Source organism: Oncorhynchus nerka, linkage group LG27, assembly GCF_034236695.1.
Source record: "Oncorhynchus nerka isolate Pitt River linkage group LG27, Oner_Uvic_2.0, whole genome shotgun sequence".
In the NCBI taxonomy this organism is placed as follows: domain Eukaryota; kingdom Metazoa; phylum Chordata; class Actinopteri; order Salmoniformes; family Salmonidae; genus Oncorhynchus; species Oncorhynchus nerka.
In genome coordinates, this window is record NC_088422.1 from 39,326,834 (window position 1) to 39,350,631 (window position 23,798).

The 23,798-nt window shown below is 41.3% G+C and overlaps 1 protein-coding gene across 7 annotated transcripts in view; it reads right to left on the minus strand.

Moving 5' to 3' along the window:
- Nucleotides 1-1,250: 1,250 nt before the first annotated feature.
- Nucleotides 1,251-23,798, minus strand: part of LOC115111760 (transport and Golgi organization 2 homolog) — a 61,179-nt gene continuing 38,631 nt past the window's right edge. For 4 of the 7 annotated variants that reach the window (XM_029638147.2, XM_029638144.2, XM_029638145.2 and 1 more), the window contains exons 6-9: nt 9,647-9,714; nt 9,288-9,438; nt 2,338-2,442; nt 1,251-1,753 (exon numbers count right to left, since the gene is read on the minus strand). In XM_029638147.2, coding sequence (XP_029494007.2) covers nt 1,633-1,753; nt 2,338-2,442; nt 9,288-9,438; nt 9,647-9,714 — 445 coding nt within the window. In that variant the 3' untranslated portion in view covers nt 1,251-1,632. The remainder of the gene's footprint in view (nt 1,754-2,337; nt 2,443-9,287; nt 9,439-9,646; nt 9,715-23,798) is intronic. The other 3 variants (XM_029638149.2, XM_029638150.2, XM_029638151.2) reach the window with 2 other exon arrangements.

Below are 23,798 nucleotides of genomic sequence, written 5' to 3' on the forward strand. Positions count from 1 at the left end.
CAATTGAGCACATCTGGGACATCATGTCTCGCTCCATCCACCAACGCCACATTGCACCACAGACTGTCCATGAGTTGGCAGATGCTTTAGTCCAGGTCTGGGAGGAGATCCCTCAGAAGACCACCCGCCACCTCATCAGGAGCATGCCCAGGCGTTGTAGGGAGGTCATACAGGCACGTGGAAGCCACGCACACTACTGAGCCTCATTTTGACTTGTTTTATTAAGGACATTACATCAAAGTTGGATCAGCCTGTAATGTGGTTTTCCACTTTAATTTTGAGTGTGACTCCAAATCCAGACCTCTATGGGTAGATCAATTGGATTTCCATTGATACATTTTGTGCGATTTTGTTGACAGCATATTCAACTATGTAAATAATATTTCATTCATTCAGCTCTAGGATGTGTTATTTTAGTGTTCCCTTTATTTTTTTGAGCAGTGTATGAAGCAGAACATTCATAAAAGCCTTAAAATCTAAAAGTTGTGTGAAATGCACTCATAAGCAACATGCAGCTAGCTATTTTTTGCTGGAGTTCTATAACAACTCCCGTGTTCTGCAAACACAGAACATGTTTATATAAATACAGATTAAAAGTACTATATTCACAATTTATATCAAGACACCAGTGATGTGGTAAACAGAGGTTTCTGAACTTCTACGGATACCGGAGGTCAGTAACATAAAACTTAGAAAACCACTGAAGGATCCTCATCATTGGCAGAACATCAACACAATTTGTAACAGCCACTCTCCATTGTAACTCTCACAAATGTGAATAAGTGTTTGAACCAGAAACCCGAACACACTGCAGATGTGAGTGACAAAAATAATCATTTTAGTTTGTTTTCCTTGCTGTGAAATGTCTCTCCTATGCAGTATGTGGAATAAGGCAGGAAAACAAAGAAAAACACTTTGATTACCACTTAGAAAAACATTTGAAGTGCTTTCCTCTGTTTTACTTAACAAGCAAACCTCGGTCGCAAAGTCCAAATCTGTGGCAATGAACTATTATTCTATAAGGCAGGCTGTTGCAATATGCCTTCATAATTCTGTCACAGAAAAGTTAAACACCTGACTTGAGGAACCCAAACCAGTCATTCTTGTTACAGAATTTTAGAAGGATATTGATGGCTGCTGCTGCTTCTAAGAGTGTTAGCATTTTACACTTCAACTGAAGACACAAACAAACATGGCTAGTAGAAGGCAGACTGAGCCACAAAGCCAGTGTTGAGAAAATAGATGCAATGTTAAATGTAAATAATTTACTTTGGTTATTAAATTACATTTGTTCTTTGGCAATACACTTAAGCACACACCTCAAAATAATATTTTAATCCAATTAACAAAATAAGAATAGCACCCATTATGTATGATTTAATTCATTCACACGTCTAAGTCAAGCTAAAACGTATTCCCCAAAGACAATTACATGAACAGTGCATCAATCTCTCTGAAAAAAAGTGCCATAATTTGACTCTCTCCCCCCACCATTTTAAATAGCAAATCAATCTTCATGTTCATTTCACTATTGTGAAGCCAGAGCTTGCTGTGGAAGAAGGAGGGATAGGGAGGAGGTTGGATGCAGAAAGGCACAGAGTGTGATTCCCATATAGCCCCATTTAGCGGTCTTCAGTTCTGGATTTTGAACTGGAAAGAGCTTGTGCTCCATTGGCTGACGTCACAGTTGAGCATGGTGCGCTCTGTGAAGGTCACATTCCCTGATGCGTCTATTAGGATAATGGTATTGGTCCTGAAACAGGAAGACAAAACATCAGAAATAATAGAGGGGTGAAACAAGAGTGGCTTGTGCATTTCAAATATGGGGAAAACATTGTGATTCTGGAGTTCCCCAATCACCTTTCATAATCACACGACTTCGAGGCCAGAGGGCAGGCTGGTTATAGATGAGATTATATGCACCAGGGGCTGTATGATGTATGGGGCGTATTCATTATGCACCAAACAGAGCAACATGGACTGAAACAAAAAGGTACTACCTGGATTTGTCCAATAAGAAACTCGTTTTCGTTCACAAAACGTTTCCCGTTTGCTACGGTGTGCACCAATGAATATGACAATAGATTTGTCAAATAAGAAACAATTGTTTTTGTTTTCCCATGTACCCTATGAATATGACCCTGCTCTCACACCCTCCAGCACAACCTTCCCCTGAGGGCAGGCCCCGCATGACAAATGGGAGAGCTAATTGGTGAGACCATGACCACAGAATTAAATAACAACACTATGTGGGACATTGGCAAGGTTTATAGGCCACTCTATTATATTGTGACTCTGGCCAAGCTAATTGCTGTCAGGGACAGGGAGGAATCTGACCTTGTGCCGTAATGCGGGGAGCGAACACACACAGAGGACAGGGCCCGGAGCATGGGGCTGCTGTACCCTTCACCCTGGCTCTCCTGGGCTGGGTCAGGGGTGTTCCTGAAGAATAGAGAAAGAATCCGTTCTCACTCAAACCTTCTCTTTACTTTTAAGAGTTTTGTAACAGAAAGAGTCAGGGATGTACAGTGCATTCGGAAAGTATTCAGATTATTCTAAAATGGATTACATATACATACACACATACGTATATACAGTTGAAGTCAGAAGTTTTCATACACCTTAACCAAATACATTTAAACTCAGTTTTTCACAATTCCTGACATTTAATCAGAGTAAAAATTCAGCGTCTTAGGTCAGTTAGGATCAACACTTTATTTTAAGAACGTGAAATGTCCGAATAATAGTAGAGAATGATTTATTTCAGATATTATTTCTTTCATCACATTCCCAGTGGGTCAGAAGTTTACATACACTCAATTACACCCTATTTGGTAGCATTGCCTTTAAATAGTTTAACTTGGGTCAAACATTTCAGGTAGCCTTCCACAAGTTTCCCACAATAAGTTGGGTGAATTTTGGCCCATTCCTCCTGACAGAGCTGGTGTAACTGAGTCAGGTTTGTAGGCCTCCTTGCTCGCACATGCTTTTTCAGTTCTGCCCACAATTTATTTTTATTTCACCTTTATTTAACTAAGTCAGTTAAGAACAAATTCTTATTTTCAATGACTGCCTAGGAACAGTGGGTTATATTGTGAGCAACATGGACTGAAACAAAAAGGTGAATGATTTATTTCAGATATTATTTCTTTCATCACATTCCCAGTGGGTTCTTAAAATAAGCTCGGGGGTTTGAACTTGCAACCTTCCGGTTACTAGTCCAACGCTCTAACCACTAGGATACCCTGCCGCCCCTCAATGGGATTGAGGTCAGAGCTTTGTGATGGCCACTCCAATACCTCGACTTTGTTCTCCTTAAGCCATTTTGCCACAACTTTGGAAGTATGCTTGGGGTCATTGTCCATTTGGAAGACCCATTTGCGACCAAGCTTTAACTTCCTGACTGATGTCTTGAGATGTTGCTTCAATATATCCACATAATTTCCCCTCATGATGTCATCGATTTTGTGAAGTGCACCAGTCCCTCCTGCAGCAAAGCACCCCCACAACATGATGCTGCCACCCCTGTGCTTCACGGTTGGGATGGTGTTCTTTGGCTTGCAAGCCTCCCCCTTTTTCCTCCAAACATAACGATGGTCATTATGGCCAAACAGTTCTATTTTTTATTTATTTTTCTTCAGACCAGAGGACATTTCTCCTAAAAATACGATCTTTGTCACCATGTGCAGTTGCAAACCGTAGTCTGGCTTTTGACGGTTTTGGAGCAGTGGCTCCAAATCACTCTATTATTATTCTGACATTTCACATTCTTAAAATAAAGTGGTGATCCTAACTGACCTAAGACAGGGAATTTTTACTCTGATTCAATGTCAGGAATTGTGAAAAACTGAATTTAAATGTATTTGGCTAAGGTGTGTATATATATATATATTTTTTTTTCTTTTTTAATTCTCCCCACATCAATCAACACAATGATTCATAATGAGCAAGCAAAAACAGGTGTCTAGGCATGTTTGCTAATTTATAAAAAATGCAAAACTGAAATATCACATTCACATAAGTATTCAGACCCTTTACTTCAGTCTTCTTGGGTATGATGCTACTAGGTTGGCACACCTGTATTTGAGGAGTTTCTCCCATTCTCTGCAAATCCTCTCAAGCTCTGTCAGGTTGGATGGTCAGTGTCGCTGCAAAGCTATTTTCAGGTCTCCCCAGAGATGTTAGATCGGTTTCAAGTCCGGTCACTGGCTGGGCCACTCAAGAACATTCAGAGGCTTGTCCCGAAGCCATTCCTGCATTGTCTTGGTTGTGTGCTTAGGGTCATTGTCTTGTTGTAAGGTGAACCTTCACTCTGGAGCAGGTTTTCATCAAGGATCTCCATTCATCCTTTCCTCATCCTAACTAGTCTCTTAGTCCCTGCTGTTGAAAAACATACCCACAGCATGATGCCACCACCATACTTCACCATAGGGATGTTGCCATGTTTCCTCCAGACGTGACGCTTGGCATTCAGGCCAAATAGTTCAATCTTGGTTTCATCAGACCAGAAAATATTTTCTCATGGTCTGAGAGTCTTAAGGTGCCTATGACTATGACATGCACTGTCAACTGTGGGACCTTATATAGACAGGTGTTTGCCTTTCCAAATCATGTCCAATCAATTTAATTTACCACAGGTGGACTCCAATCAAATTGTAGAAACATCTCAAGGACAATCAATGGAAATATCATAGCAAAGGGTCTGAATTCTTATGTAAATAAGGTATGCTTTCATTTTTTTATAAATATAATAACACTAAAAAACAGTTTTCCCTTTATTATTATTATGGGGTAGTGTGTAGATTGATGAGGGAAAAAAAATGAATAAGGCTGTAACGTTACAAAATGTGGAAAAAGGGAAGGGGTCTGAATACTTTCCAAATGTACTGTACTGATAGAAAATACACTGTTCTCAAATTCTTATTCAAACCTCCTTTTGGATGGGAACCAACTGTAAAAGTATAACTCTTTAGCACAACTTTAATGTTACTAGGTGAATGGGGGGAGAAAAAAAAACTGTACACTGAATAGAAAGTCATTATTGAACTGAAAGTAACAAAAAAATGGAGTTATATAATACGACAAAGTAAGTTTCGGAAGAACATGATGTACATTCTGAAGCTGGCAAACCTGTTAGAGAGAAAGGTATGCGCTGTCTGGAGAGCAAAAGTTCACTGACTAAAAGGTTTGCAATTAAGTTGAGATAAAAGAGCAGGATTCCAGCAAAAGCAGTGTACTTATTTTTTTCAATTTCACATTCACGTAATGTGTGCAGGACTATACTTTCTCCAAGTCATATTGAGTGTTCACATTTGTACCTCACGTAGCCATGTGGAATGTCCACGTGTGGTACTCGCAAACCCATAATATGAGCATATTTAGACATTTAGAGGTCCTTGTTTGTTACTCTCAAATATGTTACGAGCAAGTCATGCCTATGGTCTTATTTTGTCTAGGCAACTTAGAAACAAAATATGCTTCATAAAATGACATAAAACGTCCAGGTTTTAAACGATTAAGTTCATGATTTAGTAGTTTCAATATGCAGACCGCCTCGGCTCAGATTCAAGGTGGGTGATGTGTAACAAGCACTGTCCTTTATTCTCCGGTCTTGTGACCATTTGAGCGGAACGAACCGTGCCTCAAATATGACAGAATCAAGCCTTAAAACGTTAATTATCCTTGATTATATACAGTGGGGCAAAAAAGTATTTAGTCAGCCACCAATTGTGCAATTTCTCCCACTTAAAAAGATGAGAGGCCTGTAATTTTCGTCATTAGGTACACTTCAACTATGACAGACAAAATGAGAAAAGAAATCCAGAAAATCACATTGTAGGATTTTTTATGAATTTATTTGCAAAATATGGGGGAAAATAAGTATTTGGTCACCTACAAACAAGCAAGACTTCTGGCTCTCACAGACCTGTAACTTCTTTAAGAGGCTCCTCTGTCCACCACTCATTACCTGTATTAATGGCACCCGTTTGAACTTATCAGTATAAAAGACACCTGTCCACAACCTCAAACAGTCACACTCCAAACTCCACTATGGCCAAGACCAAAGAGCTGTCAAAGGACACCAGAAACAAAATTGTAGACCTGCACCAGGCTGGGAAGACTGAATCTGCAATAGGTAAGCAGCTTGGTTTGAAGAAATCAACTGTGGGAGCAATTATTAGGAAATGGAAGACATACAAGACCACTGATAATCTCCCTCGATCTGGGGCTCCACGCAAGATCTCACCCCGTGGGGTCAAAATGATCACAAGAAGGGTGAGCAAAAATCCCAGAACCACACGGGGGGACCTAGTGAATGACCTGCAGAGAGCTGGGACCAAAGTAACAAAGCCTACCATCAGTAACACACTACGCCGCCAGGGACTCAAATCCTGCAGTGCCAGACGTGTCCCCCTGCTTAAGACAGTACATGTCCAGGCCCGTCTGAAGTTTGCTAGAATGCATTTGGATGATCCAGAAGAAGATAGGGAGAATGTCATATGGTCAGATGAAACCAAAATATAACTTTTTGGTAAAAACTCAACTCATCGTGTTTCGAGGACAAAGAATGATGAGTTGCATCCAAAGAACACCATACCTACTGTAAAGCATGGGGGTGGAAACATCATGCTTTGGGGCTGTTTTTCTGCAAAGGGACCAGGACGACTGATCCGTGTAAAGGAAAAAATGAATGAATGGGGCCATGTATTGTGAGATTTTGAGTGAAAACCTCCTTCCATCAGCAAGGGCATTGAAGATGAAACGTGGCTGGGTCTTTCAGCATGACAATGATCCCAAACACACCGCCCGGGCAACGAAGGAGTGGCTTCGTAAGAAGCATTTCAAGGTCCTGGAGTGGCCTAGCCAGTCTCAAGATCTCAACCCCATAGAAAATCTTTGGAGGGAGTTGAAAGTCCATGTTGCCCAGCAACAGCCCCAAAACATCACTGCTCTAGAGGAGATCTGAGGAATGGGACAAAATTACCAGCAACAGTGTGTGAAAACCTTGTGAAGACTTACAGAAAACATTTGACCTCTGTCATTGCCAACAAAGGGTATATAACAAGGTATTGAGATAAACTTTTGTTATTGACCAAATACTTATTTTCCACCATAATTTGCAAATAAATTCATTAAAAATCCTACAATGTGATTTTCTGGATTTTTCCCCCTCATTTTGTCTGTCATAGTTGAAGTGTACCTATGATGAAAATTACAGGCCTCTCTCATCTTTTTAAGTTGGAGAACTTGCACAATTGGTGGCTGACTAAATACTTTTTTGCCCCACTGTATGTCAAACATGATGGGCATTTAGCCTATATTTATGTAATTAAAAGTTATTAAAGTTGGGCTACATTTTCTGGCACCTCCCTCGTGTGAGCACACACATTGACATGTAGGCTTTTTTAATTATGTGGATAAATTCCAATTCCAATGGCTTCTGATTCAATTCTGATTGGAATAATTGTTTGATATTTTGATTGTGTGATTTCCTTAACTTGTCCATTTAGACAACTCAAATCTATATTCTTCTTGTCTGTCATAATAAAAAAAAACATGTCCCGGACAAGAGGACAAGTGTTAATGTCGAGCCCTGTGCAGGTTTATGTTTTAATATACAGTACCAGTCAAAAGTTATACACCTAAGGGTTTCTCTTTATTTTTACTATTTTCTACATTGTAGAATAATAGTTATGAAATCATGTAGCAACCAAAAAAATGTGTTAAACACATCAAAATATATGTTTTATATTTTAGATTCTTCAAAGTAGCCACCCTTTACCTTACATTTACATTTAAGTCATTTAGCAGACGCTCTGACAGCTTTGCACACTCTTGGCATTCTCTCAACCAGCTTCACCTGGAATGCTTTTCCAACAGTCTTGAAGTAATTCCCACATATGCTGAGCACTTGTTGAAAAACAACTGATAGTCCCACTAAGCGCAAACCAGATGGGATGGCGTGTTGCTGCAGAATACTGTGGTTGCCATGCTGGTTAAGTGTGCCTTGAATTGTAAATCACAGACAGTGGCACCAGCAAAGCACCCCCACACCATCGCCTCCATGCTTCATGGTGGGAACCACACATGCGGAGATCATCCGTTCAACTACTCTGCGTCTCACAAAGACACAGCGGTTGGAACCAAAACTCTCATTTGGACTCTTCAGTCCAAAGGACCGATTTCCACTGGTCTAATGTCCATTGCTCGTGTTTCTTGGCCCAAGCAAGTCTTTTCTTATTGGTGTCCTTTAGTAGTGGTTTCTTTGAAGCAATTCTACCATGAAGGCCTGATTCACGCAGTCTCCTCTGAACAGTTGATGTGTCTCTTACTTGAACTCTGTGAAGCATTTATTTGGGCTGCAATTTCTGAGGCTGGAAACTAATGAACTTATCCTCTGCAGCAGAGGTAACTCTGGGTCTTCCTTTCCTGTGGCGGTCTGGTTTTTGCGACTGAAGAAACTTTCAAAGTTCTTGAAATGTTCCGTATTGACTGACCTTCATGGTCTTAAAGTAATGGACTGTCGTTTCTCTTTGAAATTTGAGCTGTTCTGGTCATAATATGGACTTGGTATTTTACCAAATAGGGCTATCTCCTGTATCCCACCCCTACCTTGTCACATCACAACTGATTGGCTCAAATGCATTAAGGAAAGAAATTCCACAAATTAACAAGGCACACCTGTTAATTGAAATGCATTCCAGGTGACTACTTCATGAAGATGGTTGAGAGAATGCCAAGAGTGTGCAAAGCTGTCATCAAGGCAAAGGGTGGAAACTAAGAACCTAAAAAATTAAACACCTTTTTTGGGTTACTACATGATTCCATATGTGTAATTTCATAGTTGACGTCTTGATTATTATTCTACAATGTAGAAAATAGTAATACAATTTATTTTTAAGTGTTCTAACTTTTGACTGGTACTGTGTGTCACATCGATGGCATTAAAATGTAAACGAAAACTAGAGTGTGGGGTCCGCAGTGGCAGGTTGTTTATTGACATGAATCTTGTCCTGAAGGCAGAGCTGAGTGATTTCCACCAGCTGCAAAGTCAAAATTGGCTTTACATCGTTTGTGGCTGTGCCCGCAAGGGACTACCCTGTAGAGCTTCCTCCAGTACATGAGCCATCCCAATAAATGCCAACCTGCATCACACAGTGTACAAGAATGTGTCTTCATGTGAAGTGTTTTGATACAGTGCGCAGGTACATTTATTGATGAAGCGTTTACAGTGTCACTGTAAATCATTGATTTTATAATTGATACCAAGTGCGTGGTGAACTCACAGCTCCTCGTTGTTGAGGACGTTGAGCAGATCATGGACCAGGCTGTCACAAGGCAGTGTCTGGTTCACTACGCTGGTAAACAGTCTCTTCCCATGCTGCAGCTTCCTCCATGGAGTCTCCAACAGGGAGTTACTCAAACCATAGATTCCTGCTGGAGCATACACATACAGCATTGCTAGAGAATAGAGGTTGCTCCAAACGTTCATGTTATCCCCCAAAACATGCACTCACATAGAGGTATAGTCTCACAGTCTAAACCCATCCTGCATACATAAAGGTTTATCATTCAACAGCATGGCTTGTATGGTGCAATGATATAGAACAATAGTACAAGCAATTCCACATGAAGAAAAACAGACCTGGATTTAGACGGATGGGTTCGTCACTGCCCCTGTTTCCATAGTAACACACAGTGTCTTCTTTGGCCCTGCGTTGGACACAATGAGAGAGGGAATCAAGTTGTTGACCGATTAAAGTTGTTTAATTGTGAGGGTCATCTTAAATCAGCGGTTTCATGCCTGAACAATGTGTTGTAGTTTGCTATTTCCTAATTAATGGAGCCGCTGCATTTGTAAAGGCATATTGAAATGCTAAATAAAACAATGGTAAATAGATTTAAGTAAGAAAAAAATATATAGTACTCTGATGCAAATCTTCCAGTCTTACTAGGCCTTTACACTGTTTAGCTCTCCGGTCCCCAGTACGGACTTAAAAGGAGATCCTACTTCCATTTGGCATCTCTCTGACATTATGGTCTTTTCAAATGCAGTACAGGAAACTGAATGCATCACGACCAAAAACAAACAAAAAAAGTGTTGAAAGTGAATTAATTGCATTGTCAGTTTCTGACAGCCATCAGTAGCATCATCAGTCAATGTGGAGACAGGTGCAACAATATCTCCTCGTCCCCTGGTGGACAACGTCTGGCTATAATTTATCCAGACACCTATGGCTGTGATCTGTAGAGTCAGTGGCAAGGGTCAAAAGTCTGAAAACCATCAAGACTTTGATATAGGGGGGTCTCTATCCCTGAGGCAGGCTCAATCTATTGAGCTACACTCAGTGGTGTAAAGTACATAAATTAAAATACTTTAAAGTATTACTTATTTATTTTCTGGGGTACCTGTACTTTACTGTTTCAAATCAAACTGTGTCACATGCGCCAAATACAACAGGTGTAGGCCTTACCATGAAATGCTTACTTACAAGCCCTTAACCAACAATGCAGTTCAAGAAATAGACTTAAGAAAATATTTACCAAATAAAAATAAAAAAGGGGGGGTGGCAATGTAAATAGTCTGGGTACCCATTTGATTAATTGTTCAGCAGTCTTATGGCTTGGGTATAGAACCTGTTAAGGAGCCTTTTGGTCCTAAACTTGGTCGCTTCTGTATCGCTTGCCGTGCGGTAGCAGGGAGAACAGTCATTGGCTTGGGTGGCTGGAGTCTGACAATTTTTAGGGCCTTCCTCTGACACCGCCTAGTATATAGGTCCTGGATGGCATGAAGCTTGGCCCCAGTGATGTACTGGGCCGTATGCACTACCCTCTGTAGCTTCTTACGGTCAGATGCCGAGCAGTTGCCATACCAGGCGGTGATACAACCGGTCAGGATGCTCTCGATGGTGCAGCTGTAGAACTTAAGGTTCTAGGGACCCATGCCAAATCTTTTCAGTCTCCTGAGGGGGAAAAGATGTTGTCGTGCCCTCTTCACGACTGTCTTGGTGGGTTTGGACCATGATAGTTGGTTTGTGATGTGGACGCCAAGGAACTTGAAACTCTCGACCAGCTCCACTACAGCCCTGTCGATGTTAATGGGGGCCTGTTCGGCCCACCTTTTCCTGTAGTCAACGATCATCTCCTTTGTCTTGATCACGTTGAGGGAGAGGTTGTGGTCCTGGCACCACACTGCCAGGTCTCTGATCTCCTTCCTATAAGCTGTCTCATCGTTGTCGGTAACCAGGCCTACCACTGTTGTGTCAGCAAACTTAATGATGGTGTTTTAGTTGTGTTTGGCCCCGCAGTCATGGTTGAACAGGGAATACAGGAGGGGACTAAGCACGCACCCCGAGGGGCACAAGTGTTGAGGATCAGCATGGCAAATGTATTATTGCCTACCCTTACCACCTGGGGGCGGCCCATCAGGAAGTCCAGGATCCAGTTGCAGAAGGAGGTGATCCAGTTGTAGAGGGAGATGTTTAGTCCCTGGGTCCTTAGCTTAGTGATGAGCTTCATGGGCACTATGGTGTTGAACACTGAGCTGTAGTCAATTAACAGCATTCTCACATAGGTGTTCTTTTTGTCCAGGTGGAGAAGGGCGATTGAAATTGCATCATCTGTGGATCTGTTGGGGCAGTATGCAAATTGGAGTGGGTCTCGGGTATCCGGGATGATGCTGTGAGCCATGACCAGCCTTTCAAAGCAATTCATGGCTACCGAATTGAGTGCTACGAGGTGGTAGTCATTTACACAGGTTACCTTCGCTTCCTTGGGGACCGAGACTATGGTGATCTGCTTGAAACAGATGTAGGTTTTACAGACTCGGTAAGGGAGAGGTTGAAAATGTCAGTGAAGACACTTGCCAGTTGGTCCACGCATGCATCGAGTACACATCCTGGTAATCTGTCTGGCCCCTCGGCTTTGTGTAGGTGGACCTGTCTTGCTCACATTGGCTATGGAGAGCGTGATCACACAGTTGTCTGGAACAGCTGGTGCTCTCAAGCTCGCTTCAGTGTTGCTTTCCACGAAGCGAGCATACAAGGCATTTAGCTTGTCTGGTAGGCTTGCGTCACTGGACAGCTCGCGTCTGGGTCTCCCTTTGTAGTCCGTAATAGTTTTCAAGCTCTGCCACATCCGACAAGCGTCAGAGCCGGTGTAGTAGGATTCAATCTTAATCCTGTATTGACGCTTTGCTTGTTTGATGGTTCATCTGTGGGCATAGCGGGATTTCTAATAAGAGTCCGGATTAGTATCCAGCTACTTGAAAGCAGCAGCTCTAGCCTTTAGCTCGATGCGGATGTTGCCTGTAATCCATGGCTTCTGGTTGGGATACGTATGTCGTCGATGCACCTATTGAAGAAGATGATGACTGAGGTGGTATATTCCTCAATGCCATTGGAAGAATCAGAGAAAATATTCCAGTTTGTGCTAGCAAAACAGTCCTTTAGCGTAGCATCCGCATCATCTGACCACTTCCGTAGTGAGCGAGTCACTGGTACTTCCTGCTTTAGTTTTTGCTTGTAAAGCAGGAATCAGGAGGATAGAATGATGGTCAGATTTGCCAAATGGAGGGCGATTGAGAACTTTGTATGCATCTCTGTGTGGCGAAAAGGTGTTCTAGAGTTTTTTCCCTCTGGTTGCACATGTGACATGCTGGAAGAAATGAGGTAAAACAGATTTCAGTTTGCCTGCATTAAAGTCCCCGGCCACTAGGAGCGCCACTTCTAGTTGAGTGCTGTCTTAGTGCCAGCATGGGTTTGTGGTGGTAAACGTACGACTACGAATAATAAAGATAAGAACCCTTGGTAGATGGTATGTTCTACAGCTTATCCTAAGGTACTCTACCTAAGGCGAGCAATACCTCGAGACTTCTTTAACATTAGACATCGCGCACCAGCTGTTATTGACAAAGAGACACACTCTCCCGCCACTCGTCTTACCAGAAGTAGGTTCTCTGTCCTGCTGATGCATGAAAAATCCCGCCAGCTCTAAATGATCCGTGCCCATCCAAGAAGGCTCAAGGTCATTGGCCACAGATAAAATGTCAAATCACACTATATGTACAGTCGCTTTGATTGGACTGATCATGTCAACATCATACTTTCAAAATCTTAGCTATCAATCATCATGAATCAAGCCGACAATCTACTGGCAAATCCTTTTCAATCCTTGTCATATGAAGAGAAATAATGAAGAGACATAGATCAAACATGTCGATACCCATCGGCCATAAACATTCAACAATGAGTGGTTTGGAAGGAAGTGAGCACAGCACAACAAGGAGAGTCCAAAAATGTCTTGTATGATGCTGCATAAATGTAATATGCCAGGGAGATATGTATGCTGTAGCTAAGAAATTAATACTAAGTGTATGTTTTGTAGTAAGCTGTTCATAGGCCATGCACGTGCATGCACGTAGCCTATTTTAGAGAAATGTAATCATCAAAAATTGTAAGAGCTTTCATTGTCTGCTTATATGGCCCCGTTATTTATCCTATGGTTCTGACTTGGTGTACAGGGAGAATACTGTAAGAACGGCCCATGTTCTGAATTCTGTTGCTGTACATTTCAAAAGTGCTTTACAAATAGTTATATTGACCACGTCCGTCATTGTCTTAATCTAAATGACGATTGCCTCTTATACACTCGTCTTTCCCTTATGCCATAGTTTGTACATCTCAATTCTCAGAAGAACCCACATTTGTTTAAACAAGTCAGCCATATCAGCTATGTATCTTAAAAAGGCAGTAAATGAGGCTGAATGAACTGTTTCGCTGCCAGACAAGGCTCTGCTGATAGCCAGGTGTAGCAGTTCAAGGTGTTGGGACTGCTGTTGGGACTCTGCTATTAGGGCCTACATAAAGCTGTCCCAACAGTTTGTGGGCACCGTGTCACCTTTAGAGTGCAATTAATATATTGTGGCTTTGCTGGCATGCATCTTTTTTTGCCACACCAAGATTTACATGCTAAAATCGCTCCACTGACTACATTCATAAAGAAAATAAATGTTAATCTTAACATTTTCCCTGACACCCAAAAGTACTCATTACATTTGGAATGCTTAGCAGGACAGGAAAATTGTCCAATTCACAAACTTATCAAGATAACATCCCTGGTCCTCCCTATTGCCTCTGATCTGGCAGACTCACTAAACACAAAATTGCTTTGTTTGTAAATTATGTCTGACTGTTGAAGTGTGCCCCTGGCTATCCGTAAACTTTAAAAAAAAAAAAAAAATTCTTGCCATCTGGGCTGCTTAATAATAAGGAATTTGAAGTGATTTATACTATTGGTATATTTAGAACCAAATACTTTTGCACTTTTACTTAAATAATATTTTACTGGGTGACTGTCACTTTTGTCATTTTCTTTTAAGTCATTCTTACTTTTACTCAAGTGACGACAATTGGGTACTTTACACCACTGGCTACACTATAGATACTAAAGTATGTGGACGGCCCTTCAAATTAGTGGATTCGGCTATTTCAGCCACACTCGTTACTGACAGGTATATAAAAATCGAGAACACAAGCATGCCATAGACAAACATTGGCAGTAGAATGGCCTTACTGAAGAGCTCAGCGACTTTCAATGTGGCACTCTCATAGGATGCCACCTTTCCAACAAGTCAGTTCGTCAAATTTCTGCCTGACAAGAGCTGCCCCGGTCATCTAAGTGCTGTTATTGTGAAGTGGAAACGAATAGGAGCAACAACGGCTCAGACGCGAAGTGGTAAGCCACACAAGCTCACAGAACAGGACCCCAGAGTGCTGAAGCATGTAAAAATAGTCTGTCCTCGGTTGCAACACTCACTACGGAGTTCGATACTGCCTCTGGAAGCAACGTTGCCACAAGAAAGGTTGGTCGGGAGCTTCATGAAATGGGTTTCCATGGCTGAGCAGCCGCACACAAGCCTAAGATCATCATGCGCAATGCCTAGCGTCGGTTGGAGTGGTATAAAGCTCGCTGCCATTGGACTCTGGAGCTGTGGAAACGCATTCTCTGGAATGATGAATCACGTTTCACCATCTGGCAGTTGAATGGACGAATCTGAGTTTGCTGGATGCCACGAGAACACTACCTGCCCCCAATGCATCGTACCAACTGTAAATAATAAATAATGGTCTGGGGCTGTTTATGGTCCGTGGTAGGCCCCTTACTTCCAGTGACAGGAAATGTTAATGCTACAGCATACAATGACATTCTAGACGATTCTGTGCTTCGAACTTCGTGGCAACAGTTTGGGGAAGGCCCTTTCCAGTTTCAGCATGACAATGCCCCAGTACACAAAACGAGGTCCATACAGAAATGGTTTGTCGAGATCGGTGTGGAAGAACTTGACTGGCCTGTACAGAGCCCTGACCTCAACCCCCATCGAACACCTTTGGGAATTGGAATGCTGACTGTGAGCCAGGCCTAATCGCCCAACATCAGTGCCCGGTCACACTAATGCTCGTGGCTGAATGGATGCAAGTCTCCGCAGCAATGTTCCAACATCTAGTGGAAAGCCTTACCAGAAGCGTGGATGCTGTTATAGCAGCAAAGGGGGGGGGGGGGGGGGGGGGCAACTCCATATTAATGCCCATGATTTTGGAATGAGATGAGCAAGTGTCCTTATACTTTTGGTCATGTAGTGTATAAGAGGAGAGAAGATTACTTTCCTGTCGTGAGATTGAGACTCGTTTGATAATAACATCTGCAAATGGCCGCGGACAGAGGGACTGACAGAATCAATTTTGTGTGACATAAGGGGTTCCGCTGTCCGCTAAATGTTTATCTCTTACAATTAATTACAAGCCACTTTGCCTGTCTGCTGTCCGAGATAAACAAATGTACTATGCCACAGTAAGCAATTAAGCTGGGAAAAGAGTAGGCAAAGGTTCTGTTGGTGTTACCGTTTCTCATACGTGTAAATGTCCTTGGGCAGAGGAATTTAAGTAGGCCAGTGTGTTAGTAAAAACACTGTGGGAAAATGACAATATGAATGCAATTTCATTAACATTACACCATCTTCAAAACAAACCAAAGAATATCAAAACCCCATTGCTTGATGGCATACCAGTAGAGGTATATCAAGCCTTTAAAAAAAAAATATATATATATACCCGAAGCTCCATTGCTACCTTGTTTTACCTACTCCTATAGAAATGGTAGTCTGTCAGGTACTTAGCAGGAAGGTCTGATATCACTATTATTAAAACAAGACCCAGATGGGAAATATAAAGATCCAGTCTAAAAACCTGAAGGCCTATTACACTTCAATGTCGCGATGCAAAATGCATAGCAAAAAAATGCATAGAATTAAAAAAGGTTTTACCAGCTATTGTTCATCCTGATCAGACAGGTTTTTACATGAACGATACATTGGACATAATTTACGACAACAACTAATAGAAATAATAGTACACCATGAAACATCTAAGAAGCAAAGTCTTGTATTTATAGCGGATTTTGAAAAGGCCTTTGATAAAGTAAGACTGGATTTGATTTATAAATACCAGGATTTTTTTCAATTTCGGTGATACTAATAAAATGGGTAAAGGTAACATAACAACCCCAGGTGTAAAATAGTAAATAGTGGCTACTTCTCAGAGAGTTTTGGATTGTCAAGAGGAGTTCAAGGGTGTCCGCTGTCACCATATCTATTCGTTATAGCCATCGAAATGCTAGCTATTAAAATCAGATCAAATAACAACATGAGGATTAGAAATCCAAGGCTTAAAAAAAATAAGGTGTCCATGTATGCGGATGACTCAAGTTTTATATTAAGTCCGCAAACTAGACCACTGCCATGTTTAATTGAAGATCTAGATAACTTTTCTGGACAAAAACCTAATTATGATTAGTGTAGAATATTACGTACTGATCTTTAAAAAATACAACTTTTACATTACCCTCTAGTCTACCTATAAAATGGTCTGACGGTGAAGTTGACATACTTGGTATTCATATCACAAAATATATAAATCAGCTCTCCTAAAAAAATGTTTTAAGGTTTATGTGGGACGCTAAACCAGAAAAAAATAGAGTGCCTATCTATATAATGAATTGGGTGGGTTGAGATGATTAAATATAAAAGCACAAACCTCTAAAAGCTTCACTTATTAAAAAGTTTTTACTTGAACCTTAAATGGTTCTCAAGTAGATTACTAAGAAAAGCTCATCCATTGTTTAAAAATGGCCTTTTTGCCTTTTGTGCAGATTGCCATGTCTCATTTTCGATTAATTGAAAATGATGCTTCTTTGAAAAATGCATTGCAGAGCTGGCTACAATTTCAATTCCATCCCCCTGAAAAGATAGAACAAATATTACAACAAATATTAAGGCTGAACTCAAATGTGCTGGTTGAAAAAAGACCTGTATTTATGGGTATTTTGTTTGTAAATCATATTGTATATTGGAATGGTAGAGTTGTCTTTCATTGAGTTATCAGAATTGTACGGGAAGGTCCGCTCAATCCAAACAATTGATTACAGCATTACCCCAAAACTGGAGGAGGTGGCAGCGGGAGGAGGCAGGGAACTGGTCTGTCTGTCCAATATAAAGTTGGAGGTGGAATAAAAATAGCATAAATAGGAAAGTATACCAGGTTCATTTGAGGACCAGGAGGATATTGACAGCTGTGCCATACAGATTGCAAAATAGTTGGAAAGAGATTTTTGATGTACTGTATGAGTTGATACAGTTGAAGTTAAACATACACTTATATTGGAGTCATTAAAATTTGTTTTTAAACCACTCCACAAATTTCTTGTTAACCAACTATAGTTTTGGCAAGTCAGGTAGGACATCTACTTTGTGCATGACAAGTAATTTTTCCCAAAATTGTTTACAGACAGATTATTTCACTGTGTCACAATAACAGTGGGTCAGAAGTGTACATACACTAAGTTGACTGTGCCTTTTAACAGCTTGGAAAATTCCCCAAAATTATGTAATGGCTTTAGAAGCTTCTGATATGCTAATTGACATAATTTGAGTCTATTGGAGGTGTACCTGTGGATGTATTTCAAGGCCTACCTTCAAACTCAGTGCCTCTTTGCTTGACATCATGGGAAAATCAAAAGAAATCAGCCAAGACAGAAAAAATAAAATGTTGACCTCCACTAGTCTGGTTCATCCTTGGGAGCAATTTCCAAATGCCTGAAGGTACAATGTTCATCTGTACAAACAATAGCCCGCAAGTATAAACACCATGGGACTACGCAGCCATCATACAGCTCAGGAAGGAGATGCATTCTGTCTCCTAGAGATGAACGTACTTTGGTGCGAAAAGTGAAAATCAATCCCAGAACACCAGCAAAGGACCTTGTGAAGATGCTGAAGGAAACAGGTACTAAAGTATCTATATCCACAGTAAAACAAGTCCTATATCGACATAACCTGAAAGGCCGCTCAGCAAGGAAGAAGCCACTGCTCCAAAACCGGCATAAAAAAGCCAGACTATGGTTTGTAACTGCACATGGGGACAAAGATCGTACTTTGAGAAATGTTATCCCTGATGTCCTTACACAGCTCTCTGGTCTTGGCCATTGCGGAGAGGTTGGAGTCTGTTTGATTGAGTGTGTGGATGGTGTCTTTTATACAGGTAACGAGTTCAAACAGGTGCAGTTAATACAGATAATGAGTGGAGAACAGGAGGGCTTCTTAAAGAAAAACTAACAGGTCTGTGATAGCTGGAATTCTTACTGGTTGGTAGGTGATCAAATACTTATGTCATGCAATAAAATGCAAATTAATTACTTAAAAATCATACAATGTGATTTTCTGGATTTTTGTTTTAGATTCCGTCTCTCACAGTTGAAGTTGAGGGGAGCTCTTTGGGAACTGTGGGGGGTGGGTATCTTGCAGGGCTGGCGGTTGAGAGCTTGGGCCGGAGGCTGATGGATCGCTGGTTCGGGTACCTGTTTTTGACCTTGTGGGAGATCTGTCAACGTGCCCTTGAGCAAGGCGTTGACCCTGGTTGCTTCTGTGTGTCACTCTGGATGGGAGTCTGTTAGATGACTAATGTGATGTAGTTGTTGAGCGGCTTCACTGCAAGTATTTTGCATGCTTTAAACATACAATAAAAAAATAATAATATCAATGTCTCGATGATTAAAGCCAAACAATATATTAAACTTTCTGCAACGTAACTGCTGGTAACTATAGTAATGACATAAACCACCATCTTTTTGCTTTTGTTCATGTCAATGCCTTGTAGCTTCCTTCCATGGGTACAATATTTTCAGCTTCACTGCCTTAAGTTGACTCTGGTTTGATGTCCCGCTCCTAAATTGTATGTAAAACTGCAACCCTGCAGAAAGGTGGCCAGATGGTGCTATGGGCTCATTGGGCTGGGAAGAGATGGAGCTATGTAGATTACTCTCAGTGCCAACCCAAACAAAGGTTTGGGCTGAGATGAGGAGCCACAGGAGTTGGCTGCTAGCAATGGACAGCGTTAACTACCAACAGGAAGAGAAAGTTCCGTGAAGCTTTAGAAACAGCACTTTGAGTTTGAGTTAATTTTTTTATTTTTACAGGGACAGTGCACATTAATCAACGTTTCAGTAAAAGTGCCAGTTTTAGCCAGCCGGCTAATTTTCAACCGCAGTCCCTGGGCAGGTTATTAAAAACAATTACAATATAGACAATAGCAACATAGAACAAGCAAGACATAGCATACAGACAGAGCAACATAGGACAAGCAAGAGGTAGCATGCAGACAGAGCAACATAGAACAAAAAGCAGAAAGATCAAAAAACAAAAAGATCTAGCTGCCAGAATGATAATCACTATATGCAGCAGGATAGTAGATGTTTATAAATGAACTGCAGTCTATTATTCTGAAGCTTTTAAGCAGTGCCTTATTTTGCTCCTTGCTGCTGTGCTGAGCGGCCTCAGGTTTGTTGATATTGGGCTGATGAACATTGAGAAACATCAGTGGGATTGGGAGGTATCGTTGCAAGTCCGAGGGTAAACAACAATTTCTCTGATGTAGTTTTGCATTTCACTATCAGCTAGATGCCCAAGTTGAGCAACAAAGTGCCATTCAATGCTCTAGACCAGGTATTCCCAAACTAGGGTATACGGACACATTTTCAAACAGTACATTTATATTTTCCAACGGGGCTATACATTTGGGTGAGTTTTTTTTCCTCGCCTGGAGTAGCATCGCTTCACTGCCAAAAATAATATTAATCCATCTAGTGTTAAGCGAAATAACACCAGAATGTCAAATAATTACCATCCAATCACATTAACCGTTACTCTCTCGAGGGAAACCTTCACTCTTGCGCAGACATTTTGAAACTAAACATGATAATTTGAATAATAAGCCACAGGACTTTGAGCGAGAATAAAGACTACTTTTGAGTAGTAAGACACGTATAAAAGCTACAGATACCATTAATAAGAAGGGGCTAGAAACATCTTTTATGGTGAGCTACCGAGTGGCTAGGACAGGCAAGCCCCATACTATTGTGGAGGACAAAATTATTCCTGCTGCCGCGGATTTGGCTGGGACAATGCTGGGGGAAAAGGCCAAAAAAAAACTATACCAGACAATGCCTCCATCAAACAACACTGTTTCACAACGCATCAGTGACATGGCAGGAGATGTTTTGAAACAATTACTGCTTCACATACAAGCCAGTGAATTCTATGCGCTACAGCTGGATGAGTCAACAGACGTGGCAGGCCTGCCACAGCTCCTGGTATATGTCCGTTATGTTTATGGGGGGTAAATTAAGGAAGATATCCTGAAAACCACTGGAAACCAGGACAACATGAGAGGATATTTTTAAAGTACTGGACAGCTTTCTGACATCAAATGGACTTTGGTGGTCAAGATGTGTTGGTATCTGTACTGATGGCGCAAAAGTCATGACAGGGAGACATAATGGAGTTGTAACGCGCGTGTAAGCAGTTGCTCTTGATGCCACTTGGGTACACTGCAGAATCCACCGAGAGGCTCTTGCTGCCAAGGGAATGCCTGACAGCTTGAAATACGTTTTGGACACTACAGTGAAAATGGTTCACCTTGTTAAAACAAGGCCCCTGAACTCTCGTGTATTTTCTGCACTATGCAATGATATAGGCAGCGACCATGTAACGCGTTTGCAACATACATGAGTGCGCTGGTTGACAAGTTATTTTTAATTGAGAGACGAGCTTAAAGTTTTCTTTACTGACCATAATTTTCACTTGTCTGACCGCTTGCATGATGACGAGTTTCTCACACAACTGGCCTGTTTTTTCTCGCATGAATGATCTGAATCTAGGATTCCAGGGAATCTCCACAACTATATTCAATGTACGGGACAAAATTGAGGCTATGATTAAGTAGTTGGAGCTCTTCTCTGTCTGCATTAACAAGGACAACACACAGCTCTTTCCATCATTGTATGATTTGTGTGCAAATGAACTCAAGCTTACGGACAATGTCAAATGTGATATAGCGAAGCACCTGAGTGAGCTGGGTGCGCAATTACTTTCCCGAAACAGATGACACAAACAACTGGATTCGTTATCCCTTTCATGCCCTGCCTCCAGTCCACTTACTGATATCTGAACAAGAGAGCCTCATCAAAATTGTAACAAGCGGTTCTGTGAAAATTGAATTTAAATCAGAAGCCACTGCCAGATTTCTGGATTGGGCTGCGCTCAGAGTGTCCTTCCATGACAAATTGCACTGTTAAGACACTGATGCCCTTTGCAACCACGTACCTATGTGAGAGTGGATTCTTGGCCCTCTCTAGCATGAAAACTAAATACAGGCAATGACTGTGTGGAAAATGATTTAAGACGGAGACTCTCTCCAATATAACCCAACATTGCAGAGTTATGTGCATCCTTTCAAGCACACCCTTCTCATTAACCTGTGGTGAGTTATTCACAATTTTTGACAAACAAATAAGGTTTTATATGTAAGATGGTAAAATAAAGAGCAAAAATATAATATTATTATTTGTGCTCTGGTCCTATAAGAGCTCTTTGTCACTTCCTACGAGCCAGGTTGTGACAAAAACACACTCATTCTTATGTTTAATAAATGTATCGTATAGTGGGTGTGTGTGGCAGGCTTACAATGATGGCAAAAAACAACATTTGAGAGTGCACTGACCCTGGTGCTAGAGGGGGTACGCAGCTGGAGGTTGAATGTTTGAAGGGGTACGGGACAATAAAACGTTTGGGAACCACTGAGCTAGACAGAGAGATCAGCCCAGGGACTAAAGGCCTACTGCTACAACTGCCTGTCTCTGGTTGTGATTGTTGTTGTTGTTGTTGTAGCAGCTGGGTTAAGCATACTGGTTTTGGGGGGAGACAAAGAGAATATGCATTACTGTTACTTATCAAAATGAAATAAACCATACACCACGAAAACCAGTTGAGGAATGCTGCTCCGATCTACTGCTGCTTCTCTTTAAAAAAAAGAAAGGAAAAAAAGCCTGCCAAAAGCTACACCACATTTGCAGACCACGCAAACAGCCCACTTTCTAAAAAGTGGGTGAGAATGTATACTTTAAACATATAAGTTCTGCTGGGTATCAGGAAGGCTCAGTGAGGCTGGATGTTTTTGAGATGACAGTTGACAGATTAAACAGAATCTTCTACCACCACACAGACTTGAATGAATAAATATGGACACAAGATTGGATCAAAGTCGAAAGAAGCACAGGAAAAGTAAGATGGCTTGGTGTATGACAACACCGAGTGCTGCTTGGCTGCCATTGATAACATAAAATTGAGGGCATTTGCGATTAAAATTGAAAGATGATTGATTTGAACACCTTCCTAATATTGAGTTTACATCCCTTATGCCCTCAGAACAGCCTCAATTTGTCGTTGCATGGAATGCTGGCCAAAGTTGACTTCAATAATTCCCACAGTTGTGTCCAGTTGGCTGGTGTCCTTTGGGTGGCGAACCATTCTTGATACACACTGGAAGCTTTTGAGCATGAAATACCCAGCAACATTGCAGCTCTTGACATGCTCAAACCGGTGTGCCTGGCATCTACTACCATACCCCATTCAAAAGTCACAAAAATATTTTGTCTTGCCCATTCACCCACTGAATAGCACAAACACACAATCCATGTCTCAATTGTCAAAAATGTCTCAAGTCTTCAAAAACATTAATGAACCCGTCTTCCACTTAATCTACACGGATTGAAGTGGATTTAACAAGTGACATCAATAAGGGATCACAGCTTCACCCGGTCAGTCGATGTCATGGAAAGAGCAGGTGTTCCTATTGTTTTGTACACTCAGTGCATATCATTAGCTCCGACCAAGGCAAGGCTCAGTCAGAGGGGAAACGTATGCATGCAAATTCGTCAACTGGATTGAAAGTATTCAAACCCATCGAAAGAGCTATGGATTATTAATAAAAGCAATACTGGTTTAACAAGCAACGTAATTAAGGGAAGGCATAAGATAAATCATGCCAAACTTGAAGTCGAGAAATGTAGAGTTCTATTTAGTTGGATGAGTAACATACAAATTATACACTTTTTATATTACTGCATCCTCAATGACGTACACAGTAGGAACGACACAATTACCGTATAACAGACAGTTATGGGTGAAGATAATTTTCATGACCAACAGGTTTTTTTTGGGGGGGGGGGGCGACGACAAAACATTGACTGAAAACGGGATGGCCGAGGCATTTCCGTGGTTGAGTCCTTTGCGATACCATGGAGTCTTACAACGTGATGAAACTTACAAGGTGTAGTAGCAAACAATGAATAAAATGGGCTTGGAACCCCTAACCCTGGCAATTTGACTGGTAAACTCATGGGTACACTCA